General features: G+C 43.2%; 1 protein-coding gene across 2 annotated transcripts in view; it reads right to left on the bottom strand.

Moving 5' to 3' along the window:
- LOC133385137 (cystathionine beta-synthase-like protein) overlaps positions 1-25,260 on the bottom strand; it is a 73,774-nt gene that overhangs the window by 43,402 nt on the left and 5,112 nt on the right. For both annotated transcript variants that reach the window (XM_061627548.1, XM_061627549.1), the window contains exons 2-3: positions 3,217-3,428; positions 2,929-3,035 (exon numbers count right to left, since the gene is read on the bottom strand). In XM_061627548.1, the coding sequence (XP_061483532.1) occupies positions 2,929-3,035; positions 3,217-3,428 (319 nt within the window). The remainder of the gene's footprint in view (positions 1-2,928; positions 3,036-3,216; positions 3,429-25,260) is intronic.

The raw sequence follows: 25,260 nt of genomic DNA, 5'->3' as shown, positions 1-25,260 counted from the left end.
TTTTAGAAAACCTCATACGAGCCTATGGTTTGACCAAGACTGCAGAGACGCCAAAAAAATCCTTAAAAATTTTCTCCTTTTGTCAATTAAGTCCCCGTCCCCCCAGTCTTCTCTGGCCTTTAAATTAAAGAAAGCCCCTTACAGAGCTCTTTTGAAGGAAAAAAAAAATTAGCCTTTGCCGAATCTCGCTGGAAACTATTAATAAAGACAATAACTGAAAACCAAGAACGACAGTTCTGGTCTTTAGTAAAGTCGGGATATGGTCTCAGTAATATCCCTAAATCCGACCTGATCCCGATCTCAATCTGGCATGCTCATTTTCTACACCTTTACTCCTCAATTTTGTCTCCACATAATATTCTACCTATGTCGGACATTACGAGTATGCCAACATGGCGCCCAGTCTCAACCCACGAAATTAAACTTTTGATTGACTCATTAAAAAACGGGAAATCCCCGGGTGAAGATTTTCTTTTACCAGAGGTCATCAAACAATTTTCTGACTGGTGGGCCCCGTTTCTGGCTCGTTTACTAGAATAAACGATTCTGGCATAATCCCTGAGGGCTGGAGGTGTAATATCATCATTCCTATTTATAAAAAGAGAGATCCTTCTAACCCTGCCAATTTTCGGCCAATTAGCCTGCTGAATGTAGTTTCCATACTCTACGCCAAATTTCTCCTAAATAAACTAGAAGATTGGGTTCAGGCTCAACAGATCATCCATCCAGAGCAAGTTGGCTTTCGTAAGGGCTCTTCCCCGATCGATCACTGCCTAACTCTCCATTTTCTGGCAAAACAGTCTATCGCCGGCCCTACTCGACATTTATACGCTGCGTTTGTTGATCTGGCCGCTGCGTTTGATTCGATTGATAGGAACGCTCTGTGGTCTAAGTTGTACAATCTGAATATTGACCCTCGCCTACTATATCTAATTCGCATTTTATATGCTAACACTTTTGCTCTGGTAAGAGCTCCTCACTCCGGAGCCCTCTCTGAGCCGATAGTGGTGGAGAGAGGTGTCAAGCAAGGATGCCCATTAGCCCCTCTGCTCTTTAACTTGTTTTTAAATTTATTTATTTATTTATTTATTTATTTATTTATTGCACTTTTAAACCGCCCTTTAGCAACAGGCTCTTAGGGCGGTGTACAACAGAATAAAACCACATTTAAAAACCAGCGAATGTGGATTACAACATATAGGTATAAAAACACATTAAAAACAGATTAAGACAAAATTAATAGAGATTACAATTAATTAACTATAAAATTAAAATTAAAACTAAGATTAAAATGCCTAGGCAAAGAGGTAGGTCTTTACCTGGCGCCGAAAAGATACCAAAGAAGGCGCCAGGCGTATCTCGTCAGGGAGGGCATTCCATAATTCGGGGGCCAATGATAAATGATATTATTCCCTTTTTATCTGGACCACAATTTTTCTCCCCCTCTATCGGCCATAGGAAAGTATCGACACTTCTTTATGCCGACGATATGGTCCTTCTTTCCTTAGCACCTATTGGACTTAGAAGGTTGCTGAGATCTTTACAGACTTATTGCTTAAAGGAAAAGCTGAATATAAACTATGCTAAAACTAAAGTTTTAGTCTTTGGGAAGAAATGTCAAGGTCATTGCTGGCATATAGCAGAACATCAGCTAGAACAACCCCGAGAATTTAAATACCTGGGAATTTACTTCTCGGATACTCTTTCCTGGCAATACCATCGACAATATATCAAATTGCTCGCGGTTAAGACAGCCGGGGCAATTTAAAAAAATTTTCGATCTGTGGGTGGCAATCAGATCCATCCAGCTTTAAAAATCTTCAACGCCAAGGTGATCCCACAAATTTTATATGGAGTTTCTGTCTGGGGTTGGGATAATTACATTGTAACAGCCCTAGAAACTATACAAAATAGTTTTCTTAGGCGCTTATTATCTCTCCCGATGGGAACCTCTGCAGCAATGATACGAGCCGAGACTGGCTCCCCTCCGTTGACCACACACATACACTTCACTCTTTTGAAGTTTCTAAGATCTTTTAATGTGTCCCAGTCTAGGGTATTACTGCAATCATGTCTTAATCACCCTTTTGCCTTTGTCCTATGGGGCTCTAAGCTAAATAATTTGTTATCTACATACCATCTCTCAGCATCGGAGTTTAATTCAAACCTAAATAATAAATCTTTACGTGAACGTATATTTCTCTACTCCATGAAATTAGACAGGCTATCTATCACCAACTCTAAGGTATCTCCCTGGTTCTGGCGATTTAAATTTGCTCCCCAATGCTCCACTTATCTCGTTCTATCTATACCCTTTGCTCTCAGACAGGCTTTTACAGCCCTACGCTTTTTTTCCCTTCCAAATGCCAATAGGGAAGGTCGATTAGCTGGTGTCCCTAAGGATCAAAGGACCTGTGTCTGTGGTTCTCCCACAGCGGAGGATCTTCCCCATGTTTTGCTCTATTGCTCAATATATATTCAACCTAGATCTAGATTCCTTAAGAAATGGTTAGACACTCCCCTGTTTATTTCACCTGATGAAAAAATTATTTTCTTAATGTCTGATCATATCCGGGAAGTAACTTACAATGTATCCCTTTTCATAATAGCAGCCCAAAAACTCCGGGCAAATCATATTGCCTTACGAAATATCACCTAGGCGCTACCTCCGACCTGGAAAATTTTCACGAACGCTCTTAAACACTTTTCTTTTGATTATAAATTATTGTATTTGTACTGTTTTATTTGCGTTGGCCTCCGGCCCTGCAATTTAGATAATAAAGTTACATTTAAACTGGCCAATGCCTTTACAGTCAAGTAAACATTACAGTAAACACTACCCAAATCCCAACTGAACTAGTCCTTCTTGATCATGATAATTGTGCAAATGTTTGCATTTGCAACTCCAGCTAACCAGAAAATACTTACAAAGTTCACATTGAAGTCCAAAGAGCTTTCCAATCTTGTTGATTCGCACCATGGGAGTATCACCAATTTTCTTGAGGATGTCTGGCATAATATTTGGAGTCTTTGATCTAAACCAGAAAGACACAGAAGCATTGGGCAGGGATGGGAAAGAATCCTAAACCTCACTGCCATACAGCAACACCTGGCCATGGCTTGCAAAGAATCAAACTGAATTGAGTGGACTGGATTCCAACAACAAAAATAAGCAGCCCCTGCCTCAATTAATGAGTCTATTGAATGACCACTTACAATGTAACATGATGATGGGGTGATTCAGAGGGAGATTTTCCAAGCTCCCAGGTACACTTGCTTGGGATGTCAGGCCTGATCCATTTCCTCTCCTTTTCTGTGGCGTTGCAAGGCTCCTTTTCCAGGATTCCATTGGAGATGCAATTGGGTGACAAGTGAGGGCAAGTCAGCGTGTTCATCTCAGCTTCTGCAGGAAAGGACGGCATTGTCACCTCAAGGGATAAAAAGGACCAACGTTATTATGACTCACTGTTTTGCAAACGCAGCCATGGTGGCTAAATGCAAAATGGCATATATGTATTAGGAGTCTCATTTTATAACCAAAAAAAATCTAGCCCCACCTCTTGCAGAAAGTTTAATATTTCACCTTCTACTTTGAGTATTCAGACTTTTGAATCTAAGAATGAAATAGAACCATATTGCATCTGGCAGAATATTGTACTAATTTCCTTTTTAAAAAATGAAACCCTCCAAATCATTGTGAAAATACAGAGTACAATTAATACAGTGACTCATTTTCATGGCATTGAGCGATGTCAGATCATGTCCAAGTATTCAGAGATATGCAGATGTTGAAATAACTGGTTCTTTCCCCAGTGTTTTTAGCTTAGAAATAGTTTAGGCCTCAACCTCCTAAAAACCAACCAAGATCAGGAGGAAGACATGTATTTGATGTTGTTATGCACATAAGGAGAGTTTGGTAGATAGGGACATGTAGTAGACTCAAGACGCATCTGTCCCTCACTCACTGTTTTCACTTCTGGAGACCAAAGGGAGAGGGCAGGAATCTTAAGACCTTTGGTATACGTGTGTACAATTTAAACATTTTTTTGAGTAGCACCATCCCATAATCTCCTCAAGGGACAAAATAGGGTCTTGTTATTGTTTTACAAGAAGCAGGATACAGAAAAACATGTAAATAAGGATAGCTGGAACATATGAGCAACTTGGAGAAGGTTCATAGCTCAGTGGCAGAGCACCTGCTTTGCACACAGAAGGTCCATGGGTTCAGTCCCTTGCATCTCCAGCTGGGCTGAGAAGGACCCCTCTCTGAAACCCTGAAGACCTGCTGCCTGTTGGTGTAGACAATACTGATTTCATCCAAGGTAGCTTCCTATGTTCACAATCACATCTCAAGATCTACCCAACGACCAACCCCCTGCCTCCCCCTCCAGTTTCTGACAAACTGGATCAAATTTAATCGGTGGGAAGTGCATGTATTAGATAAAATTGTTCAGGGGCATTGAGGGGAGGAGAGAAAACCAGAATCCACAATGCCAGGAGGAGAAGCATGTACAAATTCATTTTGGCACAGCAAGTGATAGAAGTTTCACAAAGAATGCCACACTAGAATGATGATGCATCCTAAGCACAATATGAGAGCTAGTGTGGTATAGTGATTAGAGTGCTGGACTATGACCTGGGAGGCCAGGGTTCAAATCCCCACACAGCCACGAAGCTCACTGGGTGACCTTGGGCCAGTCACTGCCTCTCAGCCTCAGAGAAAGGCAATTGTAAACCCCCTCTGACCATGAAAACCCTATTCATAGGGTTGCCATAAGTCGGGATCAACTTGAAGGCAGTCCAATATTATCATCTGATGATTGAACAAATGAAGCTCCCTTACACCTAGTGAGACCATTGATCTATCTAAGGCCGGTATTATCTGCTCTAATGAGCAGCAGTTCTCCAGGTTCTTGGGCAAAGGCCATTCTCATCACCAGCTAGCTGGTATCTCATCCTTTTTAGCTGGAGATGCCACGGACTGGACCTAGGACCTTTGGCAGGCAAAGCATATGCTCAGCTACTGAGCAAGGTCCCCTACAATCTTTATAATGGCTCTCCCCTACACATTTTATGTGGAGAAGTCACATCAGGTACATGTAAGGGGAAAAAAAACCTCCAGGGCTTTTAAAAAGCCTAGATTAATTAATCCGGAATTCACTTCCACACCTTGGTTCTGATCTCACAGTCCCTAACGTCAAATAGAATTCTAAATGAAGAACATAAGGAGACCCCTGCTGGATCAGAACAAAGGCTCATCTAGTCTAGCATCCTTTTTTCACAGTGGCTCATCAGATGCCTATGAGAAGCCCACAAGCAGGACATGAGCTGAAAAGCACTCTTCTCACTTCTGCTCCCCAGCAATTGGCATTCAGAGGCATACTGCCTCCAACAGTGGAGGTAGTACCCAGCCATCGTGGCTAGTAGCCACTGGTAGCCTTATCCTCCACGAATCTGTCTAAATGCCTTTACTACAACTTGTGACAATGAATTCCAAAGCTACCTATATGCTGCGTGAAAAAGTGTTTCTTTTTGTCTGTCCCGTATCTTCCAATATTCAGCTTCATTAGATGACCCTGGGTCTATGAAAGAGACAGAAAAACTTCTCTTTCTCCACATTGTGCATAATTTTATATCTCTCTGTCATGTCCCCACCTTACTTGCCCCTTTTCTAAGACTAAAAAGTCCCAAATGCTGTAACCTTTCCTCATAAGGTAGTTCCTTGAGCTCCATGATCATCATGCAAAGTGTTCTTCAATATGACTGATTTGATCTGCAAGAAAATGTTATTTCTCTTATGATATTGCAAACAACGTGCAGTTTTTTTCTCCAGCATCACAAGATACAGAGGTTAAAAGGCCCAGCCAGGAAACTATACTGAATACAATTTTGTTGTATAGCTTTAATAAACAATCAACAGCAAAATAAAGTCTGAAAGACTGCACAGTCTAGAACTAGAAACTTAAGTGTACCAGGAAATGCTGCCTCTGGGCAGATCATAAAGTGCATAAAATACATCCCAGAGAAGATGCCAATTGGAATCTTCTGGTATTGGTGTATTTCTAAAGAATGACTCCATAATTGTTACCAGACAGTATTTATACTCTTCTTCCTGACCCTCAACACCTATTTGTGCTGTATTATTTATTTATTTATTTATCATCATCATCATCATCATCCTGCTCTTCTTCCTGTAGAAGCCCAGGGCAAACACAGCATCAAATTTTAACAAAAAAATTAACAATATGCAACACCTTGAGCTCCTTGGAGGAAAGGTGGGATATAAATGTAATAAATAATAAAACAACAACAAAAACATTCTAGAAACAGTTTAAAACCTTCTGAAATACAGTTACAGTTAAAAACATTATTTTATCAGGGATGATACTCTTCTGTCAGTAAAGTGGCTCCTTCTGCAAAGGAAGAGAACCTGAAACCTTAAGTGCAAATTTTACCTGAAAAGATATTTGCAGCCACAACAGACCCAAGTTTTAGAGCAGGAGTAGAGAACCTTTGGCTCTCCAGATGTTACTGAACTATAAATTCCATCATGCCTAGCCATTGGCCATGCTTGCTGGGGCTGATGGGAGTTGCAGCTCAGCAACATCTAAAGAGCCAAAGGTTCCCCACCCCTGTTTTAGAGGGACAAGGAACAGAATAGGTGATCCTACTGCTCCTAAATTCTGGATGCACTAGAATGGTGCGACAAAACTGGCTTTTGTCCTGAAGCCTGAGAATTTTCTACTGTATTCTGTAGAACCTTCATATTCTAAAGGATATAAATGGCCACTTACACATCACCCCGCCACAAACACACAAAAAGAGTAAATGCATCACTTCAAAAAGAAAGAAAGAAAGAAAGATTTCCAAATGCTGGTTTATGTCTATATGCAAGTTTAGAAATAATTATAATTTAAATGGAAGGCCATATTTCAGCAATGGAGCATCTGCTTTGCATGCAGAAAGCCCCAGGTTCAATCCCTGGCATCTCCAGCTAGGACAGAACTCTGTCTGAAATCCTGGACAGCTGCTGCCAGTCAGTATAGACAACACTGAGCTAGTGTGACTCAGTATAAGGCAGATTCCTATTTTCCTATTAGAAATACATTTTATCTCCGTGAGGAAGACTGCAACCTGTATGCCTACTTGATCTACTGTCCACGTGCTTAACATGGGCAACTTCAGGGGCCCCTGCTCTCCCTTCTTATGCATATGGTTAGCCCTTCCAACAGAGGACCCCCTTCAAACAGAGGCAAAGGAGGACACGTGGCCACCCTAAGAATACATCTTTTTAATACGCAACATGAACAGTTAATAAGGAGGTCAAAAGCTACCATAGCAGTATTTTTAAACATACATGCACAAGATCACCACCATCTTTCTTGAAGTGTCTTTAAAGAACTGTCTCTTGAATTTTTGCCTTTTATGTAAACTGGCTCAGAGCCCCTCTCCCTCTCTCTCTCTCTCTCTCTCTCTCTCTCTCTCTCTGTGTGTGTGTGTGTGTGTGTGTGTGTGTGTGTGTGTGTGTGTGTGTGTGTGAGAGAGAGAGAGAGAGAGAGAGAGAGAGAGAGAGAGAGAGAGAGAGAGAGGAATAATGTTTCACTGAATATTTGCAAGGTACATTTCAGAAAGAACACTGAACTCCCACTGTTGATGAAAACCTTTTCTTTTGATTAGCAAAAGAGTTTGCCAAGAGGGATATGATTTGATTTGTTTTGACAGCAAAAGGGGGCTTCAATACCTTTTAGGGGACTCTAATACCATTAAGAATCCTACAGCACTCGGGGTCCCAGACCACAGCCCTAGAACAGCTGCACCTCATACGTTTCTGCACATTCAGTGGTATAACTCACCTGCTCCATCTCCTGCCTGTTCAGCTTCAAAACCAAAGTTATAGTGCAGAGTGCTTAAGGCTGGCCAAGTTATTTTGATACCTGAGGCAGAAAAATCCCACAAGCATTTCCCATGGACTAAAAAGACAATAATAAGAAATTAAATAACTAACAATTGTCTCAGCTGCCATTTCATGACATCCAAAATCAGCTGCCTGAGACAGTTGTCTCACTCTGCCCAATGGTAGGGCTAGTCCTGTACTAACCCCTACATTACCCATGCATGGGAGGCACCCATCAGCGCATACTCACAGCCTGACGACTCCAAGACATCACCCAATTCCTATACACTCACCCCTTCTGCACACACAAAGCACAACCAGAAAGAGATCACACTGCCTCCCCCTGAGCAAGGAAGCCATGATGCTACAGACAGGAGACCTGCATACAGAACCCAGAGGCTTATTGGGAGAGGGCTTTCAGTCACACTCAGGGAACTGAAGTCTCCTTGCAAACAATACCTGAATGCATCATGCTTGTATTGCTGTCACTATAAGGGAAAGTAGGTGTCACCTTCATAGCCATGGTTGCCATGGGGAATAGAATGTTGTGGGGAAAGGGGGAAAGGGGGGAAATGACAGTTGGAAAAGGGCAGCTAGTGAGGGTGGGCGGCTGGGTGATAAGGAGACCTGAAAAGAAAATGGAGAAAGGAAAGGGGGAGAGAGAGAGAGAGAGTGCCAGCGGGGGACAGGGTGGCTGTGAGGGGCAGGGGATCCAGCAGCCTGCAACGCTCATGTCCAGGAAGCTATATCTTCAGCCAGTTTTATCTGGGAAGAGGCAGGGCCCTGCAGAAGTGAAGGGACTAAGCAGCAAGAAGAAGAGGAGCCAGTACTTCCCAGATCTCCTGAGTCTGGGTAACAGAGGATTTTTGCCAGGGGGAGGAGCAGGGAAGTGGATATATACATGTCCAAGGAAGAACAGAAATCACAACAGCAAGCACACTGTGCAACTGCCCAGGATCCCAGTGGGAAAAGGCAATGCATGGGCAGGGAACTGAGTCCTGTCCTGGAATGTGTCCTGAAGAGGGTGATGGCGAGGAGGCCATTTTTTAAAAATGTGAAACTGATGCTGGGTGACCAGTCCAGATAGGGAGCACTTTCTAAATCAGGTCCCCATAGCTGTTTTCCTTTCAAAAACAAAAATGGCTGGTTGAAGCACACAGCTTGCACAAGCTACATAATGTGTAGTTTGGCCGCGAGACTGCAGTGGGATAGCCAGAGTGACTGGCACCTGGATCATTGCTGTTCATCTCGCCCAGCCCCCTTGATCCTATCCAGACAAACACCTCCCCCTCCAATGTTCATTGCCAGGGTCTGCTGGCTATTGTCCCAGGGCACCTGGCTAACAATGTCCACCTCCTTCTTCCACCCAATTCACATAACACAACAGCTGGGTTCATCAACATAGCAGCAAGAAGCAAGACATGGGGGGAGAGTAGAGAAAGTCTGGAAGGCACTGAATAGCTAAGGTTTCCCCATTACCCTCCTTAGTACTCTGGTAACGATGTCATCAGCAAAATTTAGGCTCTCTGTCCTGGTGGGGTACACTGAAGAACTCTCTCATTACCCCCTCTTCCCAGTTGTGTTTTCTTGGCTGTGGAGACACCCAAGGTAAGTAACAATTGGAGGGGTGGTGATCCCCTGTCTGAAACCTGAGCATTCTCCCCATGAAGCTGAGAGCTCCTAAGTAGGTGACCAACCAAATAGCAAGCAGAGCATTAGCACCCTAAGAGCCATCTTGAATTCACTTTCCTGTGTTTGGTTTCCTTGTCAGCCATTAATTATAACATTTATGCTAGTATAACCAGAAAATGGGCTTTACGAAGGAAGCAAGGCAAAGTTTCTTTCCTTCTCATATAAAGCCCAGCTTATCTAGTAAAATGGCCTTCATGCATCAGGTGGTGCTATCTACTCCACAGGAATCAGTAACCTATTTGAAGAAGCCTTATGTCAGGCATTTTCTATGAAAATCATCCTCCTTACCTTAAAATCCTCAAATGAACCTCAACACTAAAACAACTTTTGGACAATAGTAGATGCTAGTGTCATACAGTAAAGGGATTTACAAGTGTACTTAGAATTAGACAGCCTTTGATCATCTGCAGTATCAAGATCCTTGTGGATTTATTCCTGGAGTCTCTAGATAAGAGTCCTACAATCCCAAAACCAGAGCTTTGGATCCAAGGTATTGCAAAAAACCTTGAGTGACTTGGTTTGTTTTGAAATGGTGATTATGGAAAGAATAAACTTTCATATGCATTGGCTGGTACACTATGTCTCAGCTGTGGTTTTGGATAAGAATCAAAGGGTCTACAACTCTTTGAACAGGATTGGGGAAACTTTTTCAGCCCAAGGGCCACATTCTCTTCTGGGCAGCCTTCTGAGGGCCACATGCTAGTGGTAGGTGTGGCCAGAGGCAAAAGTGGAGGGAGCAACAAATGTGTACATTTTACTTTTGTTCAGTAGGCTGGTTTCTACACACTATCACACACTCCTCTCTATCCTCCATTTGGAGAAGCAAGAAACATTATCAGAATTTAAGGACCCATTCCAGCCAGGCAAAAACACCGGAAAGAGGGCCAGTGAGGGGTGTAGCCTGGGGAGAGTTCAGAGGGACAGAGGAGGAGCATACCTGTACCCCAGTCCCAAGATTCCACATCCCTATCAGTGTAAAATTATCTGCCAATTGTCATAAGAATACAGGGACAGTTGTAACTGGCACACAGGGCCAGCCCAAGACACTCTGCTGCCTGTGGAAAGAGATTCCCCCGGCCCTCCATTCTCTGTATAGAAGTCAACTAGATTGGCAGTTGACTCCTGCTTCAGCACTGGTGATAGAGCAGTGTCTTCCACTGCACCCAAGGGAAGCAGGCTAGCTTCTGGGTTGTGGGACAGGCCCACACACATCTTTCTCCTTCAACACCTCACCACCACTCACTTGACCTAACACCGGCTCTCTCACATACAAGCTGCAATGCAGCAGCTGCAGCACTGCCAGCGCATGTCACATAAGCAGAGTCAGGCATCCATGAGTACAACACCTGCTAGTGTGCTGGGCCTCGGCTGACCACCTCTCTGCCAGCTCACTCAGCCTTTCCTCATCGTGTTGTCTGTGATGCATTGGAAGAAGAAAACTCATCCTGGCCAGCAACAAGCAAATGTTGCTGCCCCCAGGGGTGCTGGGTCAGGAGGGATGGTAATGGCCAGGGGGCTGAGGGGAACGGACGTTTGGAGAGAGCTTAGAAGGTACATCTGGGGAGCTGCAGCAACTGTTCCCACCCCCACAAACTGCTGCTTGTGGCGGCACCTCACTCTGCCTAATGGTAGGGCTGGCTCTGCGGGTACAGCTATTATTTTATTACATTTAGACTCCACCTTTCCCCTAAGGAGCTCAAGGTGACCTACACACATGGTTCTCCTCCTGATTTTCTCCTCACAACAACCTAAGGTAGGTTAGGCTAAGAGACAGCGAGTTGCCCAAGGTCACCCAGTGAGGTTCAGTAGTCTCCCAGGTCCTAGCCCGACACTCTACCCTTTGCACCACACTAGCTTTCTCTATTGAACAGCATTAATGACCAAGCGAGGTCTAATAGGATCAAGAGGAATAGGGAAGCCAACCTTTGTGTTTACCAGGGCCTCTGTGCCCTTGAAAGCAGTTTGATAGAGGAGCAACAGGTATCATTTTCCCCATCCCTGGACTGCCATGCTGATTAGGACTGCATCTGTTATATGACTACCTGCCACATACTCTGGAAAGGCACAGGAGCCCTTGGAGGGAAAAGCTGGCTACCTCAGAGAAGCACAGCTGGGTTCACACTAGTCATTGCTAGTACAGTAAGCTGCAATCAAGTTGGGTTCCCCTGGGAGTTTTCACCTGACCTATCTGTGTGCCATGCTGAAATTGGTACTAAAACACATGGGGGGGAAGGTATTATTTCCCAACCATGAGATTTCTCCCATCCCCCAAAGCTGGCCTAAAGAAACCTTTCTACTTCTCATTTCTATGCAGCTGCCTTGAGATCCATGCAAGTCAGAAAAAATAGCCTTTGTCTTCATTGCTGATCAGAAAACCAGCACTGCTCTCATCACAGTGAAATCAATAATTCTATTTTGGAAACTTGATCTCTAGAAACTCAGAACTATCATCATCATCAGACTGGGGCTAATTTAAAATGTATTTTTAATATTTTCTGTTTATTCCAGTATCTGAATGTGTCTGTTTCTTTAGAATGAATGTTACTTCTTAAATACACACAAGTTCTGTCCTGGCTTATTTTAAAATAAGCTGGGTTGTTTTTGTTTTTTTTAAATCATATTTGCCTTTGTCCCCTTTGTATTAAGGTAACGAGAATAAATACAGTCTTTCAGAAATGGATGGAGAGGAATCTGAATGGCAAGGGCTGGATGAGAAACAAGGGCATAGGTTCCACGCCAGGGCAGCTTAAATCTTGGGTTGTGTTCCATTTCTACAGACTGCTGTTTAAAGACTTTGTGGGTAGTTCTGTCCAGTGTCTTTTCTGACAAGGTTTAAAAGTCAAGCCTTGATGTGTATCTGAGTAAAAATGGAATATAGTCCAGTTCCATTGAGAAAATTGCACTGGACTGATAACAGATGGGTCTATGGAGCAATTGTTTTGTTTGCCTCTATACAAGATTAACAGAGAGACCAGTGGGGCATTTAGAGGGGCTTACTGCCACTACTCCCCCAACCCGGTAGTACTGAGTATTGCTGCAGCCAACAATCTCCCCTTGTAGCTCATATGCTCACTGGCTTACCCGGTGGTGGTGATGGTGCTGAATTGGGCTGCTTGGTTCTTGGCCCATGACAGTGCTATTGCTGCTTGGTAAGTCCATCCACTCACAAGAGGGAAGCTGATGGCTGCCCTATCTGTTCACACTCCCTCACTCATGGGCTTACCCAATGGCGGTGTTATAATGGGCTGGGACTTGTTGGACAGTCCTATAATGGGCTCCTGGCCCATTATAGCACCAAGTAACAAGATAAAAGTGTGAAGCATTCACTGGAAGCACAAATTCCAGAAATGAATGTGTGTGTTTAAGTTGTTAGTAAGTTTTTTTAAAAAAATATTCAATATTTTGTATTTTAGCCCCTGATGAAGGCTTGACTGCACAAGCTGAAACGTGTTGGGCTTTAGCATATTTTACACAGAAAAAAAATTTATACAAGAAATCAATGGTGCCTCTGTGCACAGAATAAAGCTACATTTTCCATTATAGCACCAACACAGGTACAACCACAAGGAAGGGAGAAACTGGCTGCTGGAGCAGCTCCACTGGGGAAGGGGACAAGTAGTCAGTGCTGGGATAGGGGCACCAAGGACAGCCTGAGGCAGAAACACTGCACCACTTGGTTTAATCCAGGGATTGGAGCCTGTGGCCCTCCAGTTGTTGCTGCACCACTTGGTTTAATCCAGGGATATCTGGAGATCCACAGGTTCCCCAGCCCTGGTTTAACATTTTGGTGTTTTGACTATCACAATTTTCTTTGGACTACCTCGCCAGGCACGGAATTTCAATGGCATCAAACACCCACTCAGTGCAAGGGAGACATGACTCAGCTGCTGGCATCCAGCCAATCCCAACAGATGAGGTGAATGAAGTACAAGCCACCTCTGCCCTGTACACAGCTGGCAAACAGCCATACTTTTAATTTATTTATTACATTTATACCTGGCCTTTCTTTTCATGATAGAAACCCAAGGCGGCTTACATATGGTTCCCAGGCGGTGTCCCATCCAGGCACTGACCAGACCTGACCCTGCTTAGCGTCAGCAAGGAGCTGGCCTTATGTGCCTTCAGACCACAGCCTATACAGCCACTACTACTTTTGGGGAGAAATGTGTAGAATATTAGTTTTGAACAAAAAGAGGGTCCAGTTCCATAAAGCTGCAAAAGAAGCATATCCCCTGTGGGGATACTGTAGGAAGCTTATATCCTCTCTCTGGCAGTTTGGTTATCACCAAAAGTAATATCAGAAATTCAGTACTATCAAATATTCAAACTTCCCTCTGCAACCATGAGGGCGAGGAAAAAATGGAGATTTAAAAGTGGAAGCTGGGGTTCTCATGAGTTTGAGGATTTGTCTAAATTACAGCCCACTACAAAACATCACATTAAGTGCAATAGGGTGCATTGTATTCCATGATGCATCATGGTCTGTGCTCCATTTTTGTTTTCTCATACCCTATCATTAAAGAGGTACAAGCTTTTGTGCAATTGTTCGGGACAGAAGTATCATGCTGTTCCTTTTCTTGGCCATTGTCTCAACCTTCCCCATTCCTTATCAGCCTAGGAAAGTGAGATCTGTAACAAAATGTTCCTGTTCAAGGTTCCAGCCAGCCATGCCCTTTTCCAAGATACTCTGTCCCATTCCTCTCTTCATTTTCTATCCTCACTGCCAAATGAACCTCAGCATTTTGTGGACACTGAGCATGCTTAGTCCTCGTTGGGCTGTGTTTTGTTCCTCCCCCCCAGGAATTTCCCCCCAAAAATAAAAAGGTGTACTTCTGCAAACTTCCTCCCCCTTGTGCGTGAATTATGTTGTTGCTAGCCTGTGACGTTTTAAGGTGCTGTTTTAAGTGATTATATTTCAATAAAAACAAGATTGTATTTTGTGGTTGGCTTATGTAAGCCACCTTGTGAGGCCTTTGCCCTAAAACATGGCCTAGTATTAGGAATATAGGAAACTGCCTTATACAGAGTCAGGCCAATGGTCCATCTAGCTCAGTACTCTCTTTTTAAGATTGCTTTTTAAGATGTTTTTAAAGCTTTTTAAAAAAATATGTTTTGTTTTAATATAATTTTAAAGATGTTTTAATATATTTTAATGTCTGTTTTTATGATGTTTTATAGAGTTTTTGTTTGCCGCCCTGGGCTCCTGCTGGGAGGCATAACAACAACAATAATATACACAGACTGGCAGTGGCTCTCCAGGGTTTCAGGCAGGGGGTCTTTCCCAGCCCTGCCTGAAGATGCCAGAGGTCATACCTCCAGCCTTCTGCATGCAAAGCAGATGCTCTACTGCTGAGCTACTGCCTTTTAATTTCATTTTATTGAAATTAAAACAAAAATGCACTTATAGTGATACCTGCAGGTGCTTCCATATAGAATTGTGGCTCTCCAGATGTTGCTGTATTCCAGCTCTCATCACCTCCACACTTTAGCTATGCCTGTTGGAGATTATGGGGACTGGGGTCCAAGAACATCTGGAGAGCACTAAGTTCTCCATCCTTGACAGAAGCCCTTCTGGCCACATCAGAAATCTATCTTCTGTTTATGCCTTATGGAAGTCATACTATGAGGATCTCAATTACTTCCTAGTAACGCATTATGTGAGCCGAGATTATGCAATACTCATTTGTACCAAAGCTAGAACAGCATTCAGGGTATCCACTGAGATATAGAAGGCAAAGTCGTCAACACTTTGCATGACATTTAAAGCCCTAAGGGTATATAATCTCAGCTGCACTCATACTGTGGATCTTGCCAACCAATTGGGATATCCATTTCCTGACATTCATCAGTTATATTAATAAGCCTGGGAGCCGTTCCAGAATCTTGCTAGTATTTACCATTCAACTTGGCTCTAATGCAAAAAGTAGAGATGCGATATCTTGGGAGTGAAACAAGTTGGGATGGAGGAGTATGAGAAATTATGATATGTCCCTCCCTCTATCCCAAGGACCAGTAAAGAAAAGTGTGAAACTGTAAAGAAAATTGAAAAGGAAAAGAAAAGTCTTGCAAGCTGTCACCTAGCTGTAGTCATGATATCAGTCTACAGAAGAGGAGGGGAAAGAAGTGTTACAGAGTCCCTCTAATGGTGCAGCTGAGATCCCAGCAACTTTTGGTGTCTCCTCTCCTTGAACTTTTTTTATCTCGGTTGTTAGGTACAGGTTGTTCCCTAAGAACAACCTGTAACTAAGAACTTGAGACAGTCGGCTTATTTCCTCCTTCCTCTTAATCCATTTTCATTTTGTGTTGTGTCTTTGTGTGCGAATTAAAGGCTGCTCTGGAAGTCTTTTTTGGTTGAGGGGGGAATCGATATTTATTTATTTATTTATTTGTCGCTTTTAGAATAGGTGACAGAGATAAATGCAAAGTTCAGCATTTAGGCAATTTTTAAAAAACATCAAATGCACCCTTCAAACACGTTAAGGGCTGTCACAAAGAAGTGGACAAAGACTTGTTCTCTGCTGCTCCAGAGAGCAGGGCTGTCTGCTTAATGGGGTTAAGATTCAGGTGAAATGTCTTAACTGAAAGAGCAGGCAATAAAACCTGTTGCCTGGGGCTCAGCTACTTGAGCCGAAAGACGGGTAAACAGTAAGAACCAAATGATGTGCTTAACAGGGAAGGGCTCTACAAAAGCTTGTTTTGCAGATAGCATTGGGGAACCTTTGCTTGGGTTTTTGGCTCATATGGGAGGAGTCGGCAAGAAGACCCAGTGTTACTGGCCCTTTATTCTTTGGAAAATTCAACATATGGCCCCTGTTAGAAATTAGTAGATGAGCAGGATCCATTAACAGGCCTGTGCCTGCATATAGGAAAGTAGTACATCTGAGACAAAGTTATAGCTAGGACTCTCTCCAATGTGCTAGCTTTCTATGTGCAGGGATTTTTAAAAATGCAATGTTGGGGACCTTTCCAACATGCGATTTCCCCTCCAGCATCCTGGAATGGTACAGCTTGAAGTGAATTGTGCAACCCTTTAAACTTTGGGATGGGGCGTATTTTGACCAAAAAGCTTACTCCTGCTCAGAAATGGAATTCTCTTGAAGGTTCTATTTGTGGCTTAAGGTGTTGGACTACGACCTGGGAGACCAAGGTTTGATCCCCACACAGCCATGAAGCTCACAGGGTGACTTTGGGCCAGTCACTGCCTCTCAACCTCAGAGGAAGGCAATGGTAAACACAAATCTCCTGCAGATAATAGCACAAGGTGATGCACTGCACTGCATTCTGTAATCTCTCACCATTTACTTGCATTCCACCTTCCTAGTTTTCTCATGTTAATACTTTTTTGGCATAGTTGCTCTGAACTATTATGCCTTCTAGAAAAGGGCTGGGGAACCCTTTTAGGCTGGCATGCCAGACTGCATCTCCCCTACCCCTTAAGGGCCAGGCCTGACACAGGGGTGGAGCCGCCCACATCACAATGACAGCTGGGGCCTTCAGAAGCCCCTTTCAAAGCACTATTTTGCATAGCACTTTGAACAGGGCTTCTGAAGATCCAGCCATCAACTCTTTGATTCTAAGCGTATGTCTTTTTGCACCTGGCTCTGGGTAGTGGATTTTGGAGTTCTGTTAAAAAACAAAGTACATCTGACAAGCCTGAAGTCAGTCTGCCCATCCCCAGCTTCTATACATTAATTTTTTTTAATCTTTTGCAAAAGAGAAAGTCTTTCCTTCCCACCCCTTCTTTTCTCCCCACAGGTACACTCCCTAATATAAATAAGACGACTAAAAGCTTTTAAGACAATTTTGTGGAGAAACCCGACAGCACACATAACAGTAGAGATACTAATCTGATGGGAAGCTGGGGTTAATTTCTCTAGAAGGCAAGGCAAGTTATGACTAGTGGGCTATAGAGATGTGAAGAGAGCAGAGAGTCAGCTGCCAAGAACATTTTGGGGTGGAGGATTCAATTATATGGTGCTAAAAAGACAGGAGTCCATTATCCTCCCACTGTTACCTTTCCATGTTCTTGGTCTACCTACCTACCTACCTATCTATCTATCAAACTTGTATACCGCCCCATAGCCGAAGCTCTCTGGGCGGTTTACAATAACTAAAAACGAATACAATTTAAAATACATCTTTTAAAAAACAATTTAAAACACAATTTTAAAATTTAAAACAATATAGAACACATGCTAAAATGCCTGGGAGAAGAGGAAAGTCTTGACCTAGCGCCGAAAAGATAACAGTGTTGGCGCAGGCGCACCTCATCACAAACATCATTCCATAAGAGTTGTAAGAAAAGGTGGGGGATTTGATGCCAGAAATCTAGGGCCCCTAGGCACTTAATAAGGCCTTCAGAATAAGCCATGTATTTCAAAATGAACTCCAAAATCCAGAAAATCCTCTTTTTAAAAAAGAGCTCAACAACGCTATAAGTCTCCTCAAATTCAACCGAAGTCAGTGATGTGGCCTCCATTACTATCAATGGGGGGCCCTCACTCCAGAGCTCTACCCCTGAAAAACAAGGACAATAACCAAGATGATGGACATTCAGAAGGCAGAATGGACGAAACACCTTTGTGGCCAACTTCCCCCCCCCCTCCAGATCTGGAATCAAAATTAATTCTGTAGGTTAAGTCTATACAGATGCATTTGTCTAGTTTTTCTTCTTGCCACAAAGATTCAGCATCACGTCAAGAGACCCAGTATTACCAGATTTTGAAAGGACTACAGACATTTTACTTGGGTTCGCTATGGAAAAACTTGTCCATTCCTAGTAGTAATGTGTTGGAAAAGAAAGACTGGAACAACACCAGAACACTCCTATCAATAATAATACCTAATCTTTCCAGTACAATTGGATGTCACTTCCTTCACAGGAGGCTACTCCATTAGGGCACTGCCCCACCAACATCAGTCTGCCCTGTGCCAGCCCCCACCTGCATGCCTTCTTACTTACAGCAAGTCCAAGGAGTGGCACTACCTCTCATCTTCCTCTTCCTCCTCCGTCTCAGGGTTGCCCTTGCAGAATTCAGCAGGGAGGAGGATGGGGGCAAAACTAAAATCAGTGGGCTCTGCCTCTCAGGGGCTTGGACTCCACCAACTGTTAGCCTCCTTGCCTTATGCCCTACCAGTCTCAATGGGCACCAGCTATCACTGACATCCTTCTATTGTGTCTATAGCTGGAAACTGTCCAGTTTCTTCCAGCTTAAGCAACAGTGGAGCACAATTCAACCCTGCCCCCACCTCTGAACTTCAGCCTAGTGACACCAAGATGTCTAGTGCTGTGACAGAACTAGGGACAGAAGGTCTGAGAGAAAGTGAAAAGAGAATTAAGGGAAGCAAAACCAGACTGGCTGTGCAAAGCTCCCAGTTTGTTGCCAGTCAAGCATTACTCCACCTTCTCCTCCTGATCTTCCATTATCTTAAAATCTGGAGTGTAACTCAAGTGGTCTGGGCAATGTGGATATCCCCCTGGTGATAGAGGAATCCACTCAAACCCAAACGTCAAATGAATCAAGGTTTTATTAAAGAAAAATGTTTGGGGGTCAGTCACAGGAAAGGGGGGGAACGATGATGATGCACAAGATAAAACAAATCAGCCTAATGGTTTACCTAACTCTGTACCAAACAGAGTAACACAGCAAACCCACCACCACAGAAAGCCAAGGCCACTCTGGTAGTCCTTGGAGCCTGTACTCCCCTGTAATCATGCTTAGGATAGGTGAAACTGACTGATGGGGAGGGGAGGAGAGGGATGGGAAGGACAAGGGCAGATTTGATCATTTGCATGTTTATTGAGTTCAGTGGGATTTACTCCTGTGCAATCATGCTTAGGATAGGTAAAACTGATCATGGGGAGGGAAGCCTGGAGTGGACAGGGCAGGAGGAAGAAGGAAGAGGGGAAGAGAGAAAGAAGGGAGGAGGAAGGGAGAGGAGAGGGGAAGGAGGGGAAAGGTGGGTCTGATCATTTGCATACTTAATGAGTTCAGTGGGATTTACTCTCATGCAATCATGGCTAGGATAGGTAAAACTGACCATGGGGGAGGAGCAGGGGGAGGAGAGAGGAGAGGGAAGAGGGGAGCAGGAGGAGGGGGGTGGAAGGAGTGGTAGAGGAAGTGGAAGGAGGGGATTGGAAGGGGGATGGAAGGGGCAAAAGGGAGGTGATGGGAGGGAGGAGGAGGGGAGGGCAGGTTTGTTCATTTGCATGCTTTTTGACTTCAGTGGGATTTACTCCTGTGCAATCATGCTTAGGATAGGTGAAACTGACCTGGGGGAGGGAAGCCTGGAGTGGACAGGGCAGGAGGAAGAAGGAAGAGGGGAAGAGAGGAAGAAGGGAGGAGGAAGGGAGAGGAGAGGGGAAGGAGGGGAAAGGCGGGTCTGATCATTTGCATACTTAATGAGTTCAGTGGGATTTACTCTCATGCAATCATGGCTAGGATAGGTAAAACTGACCATGGGGGAGGAGCAGGGGGAGGAGAGAGGAGAGGGAAGAGGGGAGCAGGAGGAGGGGGGTGGAAGGAGTGGTAGAGGAAGTGGAAGGAGGGGATTGGAAGGGGGATGGAAGGGGCAAAAGGGAGGTGATGGGAGGGAGGAGGAGGGGAGGGCAGGTTTGTTCATTTGCATGCTTTTTGACTTCAGTGGGATTTACTCCTGTGCAATCATGCTTAGGATAGGTGAAACTGACCTGGGGGAGGGTCAGGGGGAGGAGGAGGGCAGGAAGAGGAGGGGGAGAGAGGTGGGAGGGAGAGGGGAGGAGATTGGGTGTGTGGGCACTGGGCAGAGGAGAAGACCCTTTCTTTCCGAAAAGGAAAACATTGCTAACAGTATCATTCTTTTTCAGGGTTTCCCACACCTTTTTATTCTACAGGAGGCACATGTAGCCTCTCACCCAAATTTAAACCAAAGCTGTCACTGGCCACATCCACGCCAGACTATTATTTCACTTTAGGCAGTAATGGCTTCTCCCAAAGAATATTAGGAACTGTAGTTAGTGAAGGGTGCTGAGAGTTGCTAGAGCGGCTGACTGTTAAACCAGTCTGGCAATTGGAGCTCTGTCAGAGGAATAGGAGTCTCCTCTCAGCACTCTTCACAAACTACACTTCCCAGGATTCTTTGGGGGAAGCCATGACGGTCTCAAGTGAAATCAAGGTCTGGTGTGGGTGTGGCTCCCTGATTAGGCAAGCCAAGCAGCTGGGAGTCTGGCTTTTTGAACGCTGACAGTTGGTTCCTACTGAGCGTGCCTGACGTTATCATTGAGTTCAATGCAACATTTCTTCAATTAATTAAAAATAAGCCAGGGATTTTTGTAACTTTTAAACTGCAGAAGATGAAGGTCAGAGTATGGGGCAAGATCAGTAATAGAATTATAGGTACTCTGTGAACATGGCTGATTTTTAATTAATTTCAACAGATTATGAGAACTCCGACAGAAAAAATTCCAAAAGGGCTCTGGTTTTTCTCTCTCTCTTTTTACAATTTGAACTCTCGATTCTTTCTGACTGTTTTGTCTATTGCCATGAAAATTTAGAGGGTTGTTAAGCAAGCGTTTCTGAGTTCAGGACTATACGTTTTGTAAGGTTTTGTTTTGAAATGAGCTTATGGGAAGCATCAGAATGGCATGGGTGGGTATTTTCAATTTAACATTGCATAATGCGAAAAATCCATGTTGACTGTAGTATACAGCCACTCTCATGGCTGTATAATCTGTGAGATGCCTTTGCCTGCATCTTATGGACTTCCAAGGATGCTGCACTCTGGAGACCAGTTTTAGTGAGGTGAGGTTTATCAGCACCTTGGATAGAGATTCCACTGCAGTACCAGAACAGTAACTGCAATATGATCCCTAGGAAGGCTTTCCAGGCTGAAGCTGAACCCTTCTGATTGGAACTTCAATGCTTAGATTCTATCTACTTCATCATATGCCTAGATTCTATCTATCAAGCTTTAAAAAATATATCATTAGGGGTTTTTTCTGGCAGACATTAAGATGGTGATATATTAACTGGTATTTTAATTGTGTTTGCTTTTATGTGTTTGCATAAATGTTTTTCCATTGTTGTGTGCCACCATGAGAATGATTCCTGTGCTCCAAATAACTGTGGATAAACCTCCTGGATGGAAGAAATGCTGCAAAGCATTTTATGCAATCTCTGCTATCTTTTCGGCGCCTTTTGAAGACTTTCCTCTTTCAACAAGCCTTTTAAGTTGAGACCTATCCCAGTTTGCATCTGTGTCAGAATTGTTTAATATGTTTTTAATAATGTTTTCAACCCTTTTTAAAGTTTTTTTTAAAAAAATGTTTTTAATGCTGTTTTGTTTTAATGTATTTTAAGATCTGTTTTTATGATGTTTTAAAGTGTTTTAGTGCTTTGTTTGCCGCTCTGGGCTCCTGCTGAGAGGAAGGGCGGGATACAAATAAAATAAATAAAATAAAATAAATATTTCAAATGCAGGGCCAGGATATGACATATTTACATAACTGGAATTTGTGAAATTAGTATATTAAGGAGCAGGTTGACATTCTCAACATCAAAAAGAGATTATGATGGAGATAGAGATCTTGATAACTTAATGGGTTTAACTGGTTTTCTAAACTGTCAGAAACTGGGTAAGGGAGAATAAGATTTTTACAGAATGTAATCAGATGTTTTTTATTTACAGTTCTAATTACTATATTATGCTTCATTATAACAATTATTTTCCCTTTAAACCACACATTATAGTATCCATAGTATGAAGTCTATACAAATTTTACCTGTTAAGATTATACTCATAAGCACATTTACACAGAAAGAGATTACAAGGAAACCAGTTGGAAATGTGTTTAGGGCAAACTCTTTTTTTATTGGGGGTGTGTGCATTGGGGGGCAAATGTAATGAGCACATTCCCATGCAAATCCCTTTCTGTCCCTGAAAGAACTACTTCATGGTATACCTGTGTTGGTGGAATACTGCCCTTAAGCAAAGAGTAAAATATATACAGATTGATTGATAGAGAGGTGTATATTCACTATTTTATGAGTACTGAAAAGTTCCTGGGGCTGCACCACAGCTTTCAGAATCCTTTGGATGTGAGAGCATGTCTTTGTACTATTGGCTTTATTTACAAACATACCAGCAGACAGGGGAGAGATGAACACTCCTCTAAGCAAACAGCATAGCCGGCATTAGGTACCCAAAAAAACAACCTATGCACCACCCTCCCCACTGCACACTCGATTCCATCTAAATCTCTGCCCACCTTTTCAAATGCAATGCCCATCAGAGCTTACCAAAGGCAACACCCAGCGCCAGAGGGTGGCCAGTTTGGGCACTGTCTGAGGGCCCCTGAAGGGCCCCTCCTTAGGGTGGGAGGGTAGTGCTCCTGTTCCATGATCCGCAGCAGTGTTGGCTCCTAACTCTGCCATGGATCACGGAGAGGGAGCTCTCTGGCACACCCCCATACAGTCAGTGCGGGCTTCAATATGCCAGCACACATGACCCACCTACCTCTCCTGTCCCTGTGAATGATGTTGGTTGATGGCACACATGCAATGTGCACATCATTCACAGGCAGGGAGCGTTAGGTGGGACATGCGGGCAGGCTTATTAGCCCTGCGCTGCATATATGGGGGGGGGGGTTGGGCTACAACACCACATACATGGGATAGGCTGGCGCCCAAGAACCAGGTCATGCCCGGCGCCGGCCCTGGCAACACCTCTCCCCCAACTGAGGAGAGTCGTCAGAAAAACAATTAAGAGAAGTTGCAGTTTGAATTAGTTCTAAATTCAGTTTCAATTCGAACTGTTTTTCATCATCTCTTGGACCTGTCCTGTCACCTGAAGGAGAGGTGTCACCTTTGGTAAGCTGTGCTGGGTATCACAATTCAAAAAAAGTGGGCAGAGATTCCCAGCTATCAGAAGATCATCTCTATCATTAGCTCCAACTGATGAAAGTTCAATACATCATCCTGCACTATTAGCCAGCAGTCTGTTTTACAAGAGATTGTCTGTGAGCAGCCAAGAGACAGGAGACTATGCTATGGGTTAGGCAATCTGACTTCTTTCCTTGAAAGTTGGCTACTCTCAGGAATTTCTATCAATACAGCTTGTAGCGGAAAAAGCCAATATGCATGCTCTCGCTCTCTTTCTCTCACACACAAGTATTCCACCAATAAAGGCTACCCCATTTGATGAGGGGAGAAACTCTAGGTGAGCAAAGTAACAATACACATGCTCTGATGGGTATCATATTTGAAAATGCCCAGATCTCTCCTCCATTGAAGTGAATGGGGCAGCTCACTTAGCTAAGAACTTTTGAATATTTGTAGGCAGAGAGAAGTCAGAAGGTCAACACAGTCCCCTTCGGAACAGTTACTGATGACAGGGCCAGAAGTGGCTTTTACAGTTTAATGCAGGAAGAGTAGAAAGAACCCTGATCTTTTGGCACACTGACACAAGTACCAAAATCAAAATACTAGAATTGAACAAAATACTTCCAATTATGAAATATGCATAAACATGACCACAAGACTCCCAAAAACACATGAAGTGGAAACCAGTTCAATCAGTCTGTGATGAAATAATGAACTGACAAATTAGTGAATTAGTCAAATTAGTGAAGCAGAATATTGATTTTATCCGGCAGTGAGATTTCATCGAAAGACAAAGAGCCCTTCTGACATCCTTTTTATTGAGCATTCCTCAACAATTTGTGCTCATTATGTTATCAGAGCAGTTTAAACGCAATCATACTTCCGATACCATTGTGCCTACAAAAGTTTTGAGCTAGTCATACTACTTTGTTTGCACTAGGAGAATCTCCTGTAGTTTTCTGCTAAAGTTCTATAACTTTTCATACCACAAATGTTCCAGTTTTTTTGTGTGTTTTATGCTATGCAGCAAGTGTGCCCCTCCGGATGACAACAATGCAGTAACATTGGGGAAGCATCACAGAACAACTAAGGAAGTGGAATGATGGTCCAGGATTAATCTTAATGCACTATTATTGCATCAATGACATGTTGCAGAATACACCTGCAGCACAAACACCAGTCTGGAGGAGCCCAAAGGAAAACAAAAACAAAACATATCCTAAAGTGTTCCATCTGCAAGCTGTATTACTTTTCAAAGGATTTTAATTATATATAAAAAAATAAGTACTGTGCAACACTGCTTTACAGTTTCGTATTAGAACCGTGTGTATAATTATGTCTGTTATATTACCTTTCACCTATAAATGCTTTGTTGGCATAATGACGGCAATCACACACTCTTGCCAGAAAATTAGTTACCTCGGAACAAAACCATGGCACAAAAATCTATTGGGTGGGGGGGCATGCAAAACCTTTCAATAAAATATTTGAGCTAAGATGTCTTCTTTATCACTGTATCTATTGGTATGTGCAATTAAAACCCAACTAAGTATTTGGAAAGTTACGCCCAAAATAGATTTTTTTAAAAAATGTGATGAACATATATAAAACATGTTCCAGCAACCTCATTCAATGATTGAATAGAATACTTATTATCTCTTCTATTCATGTTGGGATTTGCTTTTTGTTTTACAAAATCTCAAAGATATTGAGATATCCTTTCACTTGACACATGTTGAATATAGTATGTATTATTACCACACAAACACACATGCAACTAAGGCCTCTCTCTCACTCCTATAAGTACAGATGAAA

The sequence above is a fragment of the Rhineura floridana genome, chromosome 5, assembly GCF_030035675.1.
Source record: "Rhineura floridana isolate rRhiFlo1 chromosome 5, rRhiFlo1.hap2, whole genome shotgun sequence".
Lineage (NCBI taxonomy): Eukaryota > Metazoa > Chordata > Lepidosauria > Squamata > Rhineuridae > Rhineura > Rhineura floridana.
Note: the sequence above shows the minus strand (reverse complement) of the source record. Positions and strands in the feature narration are given on the sequence as shown.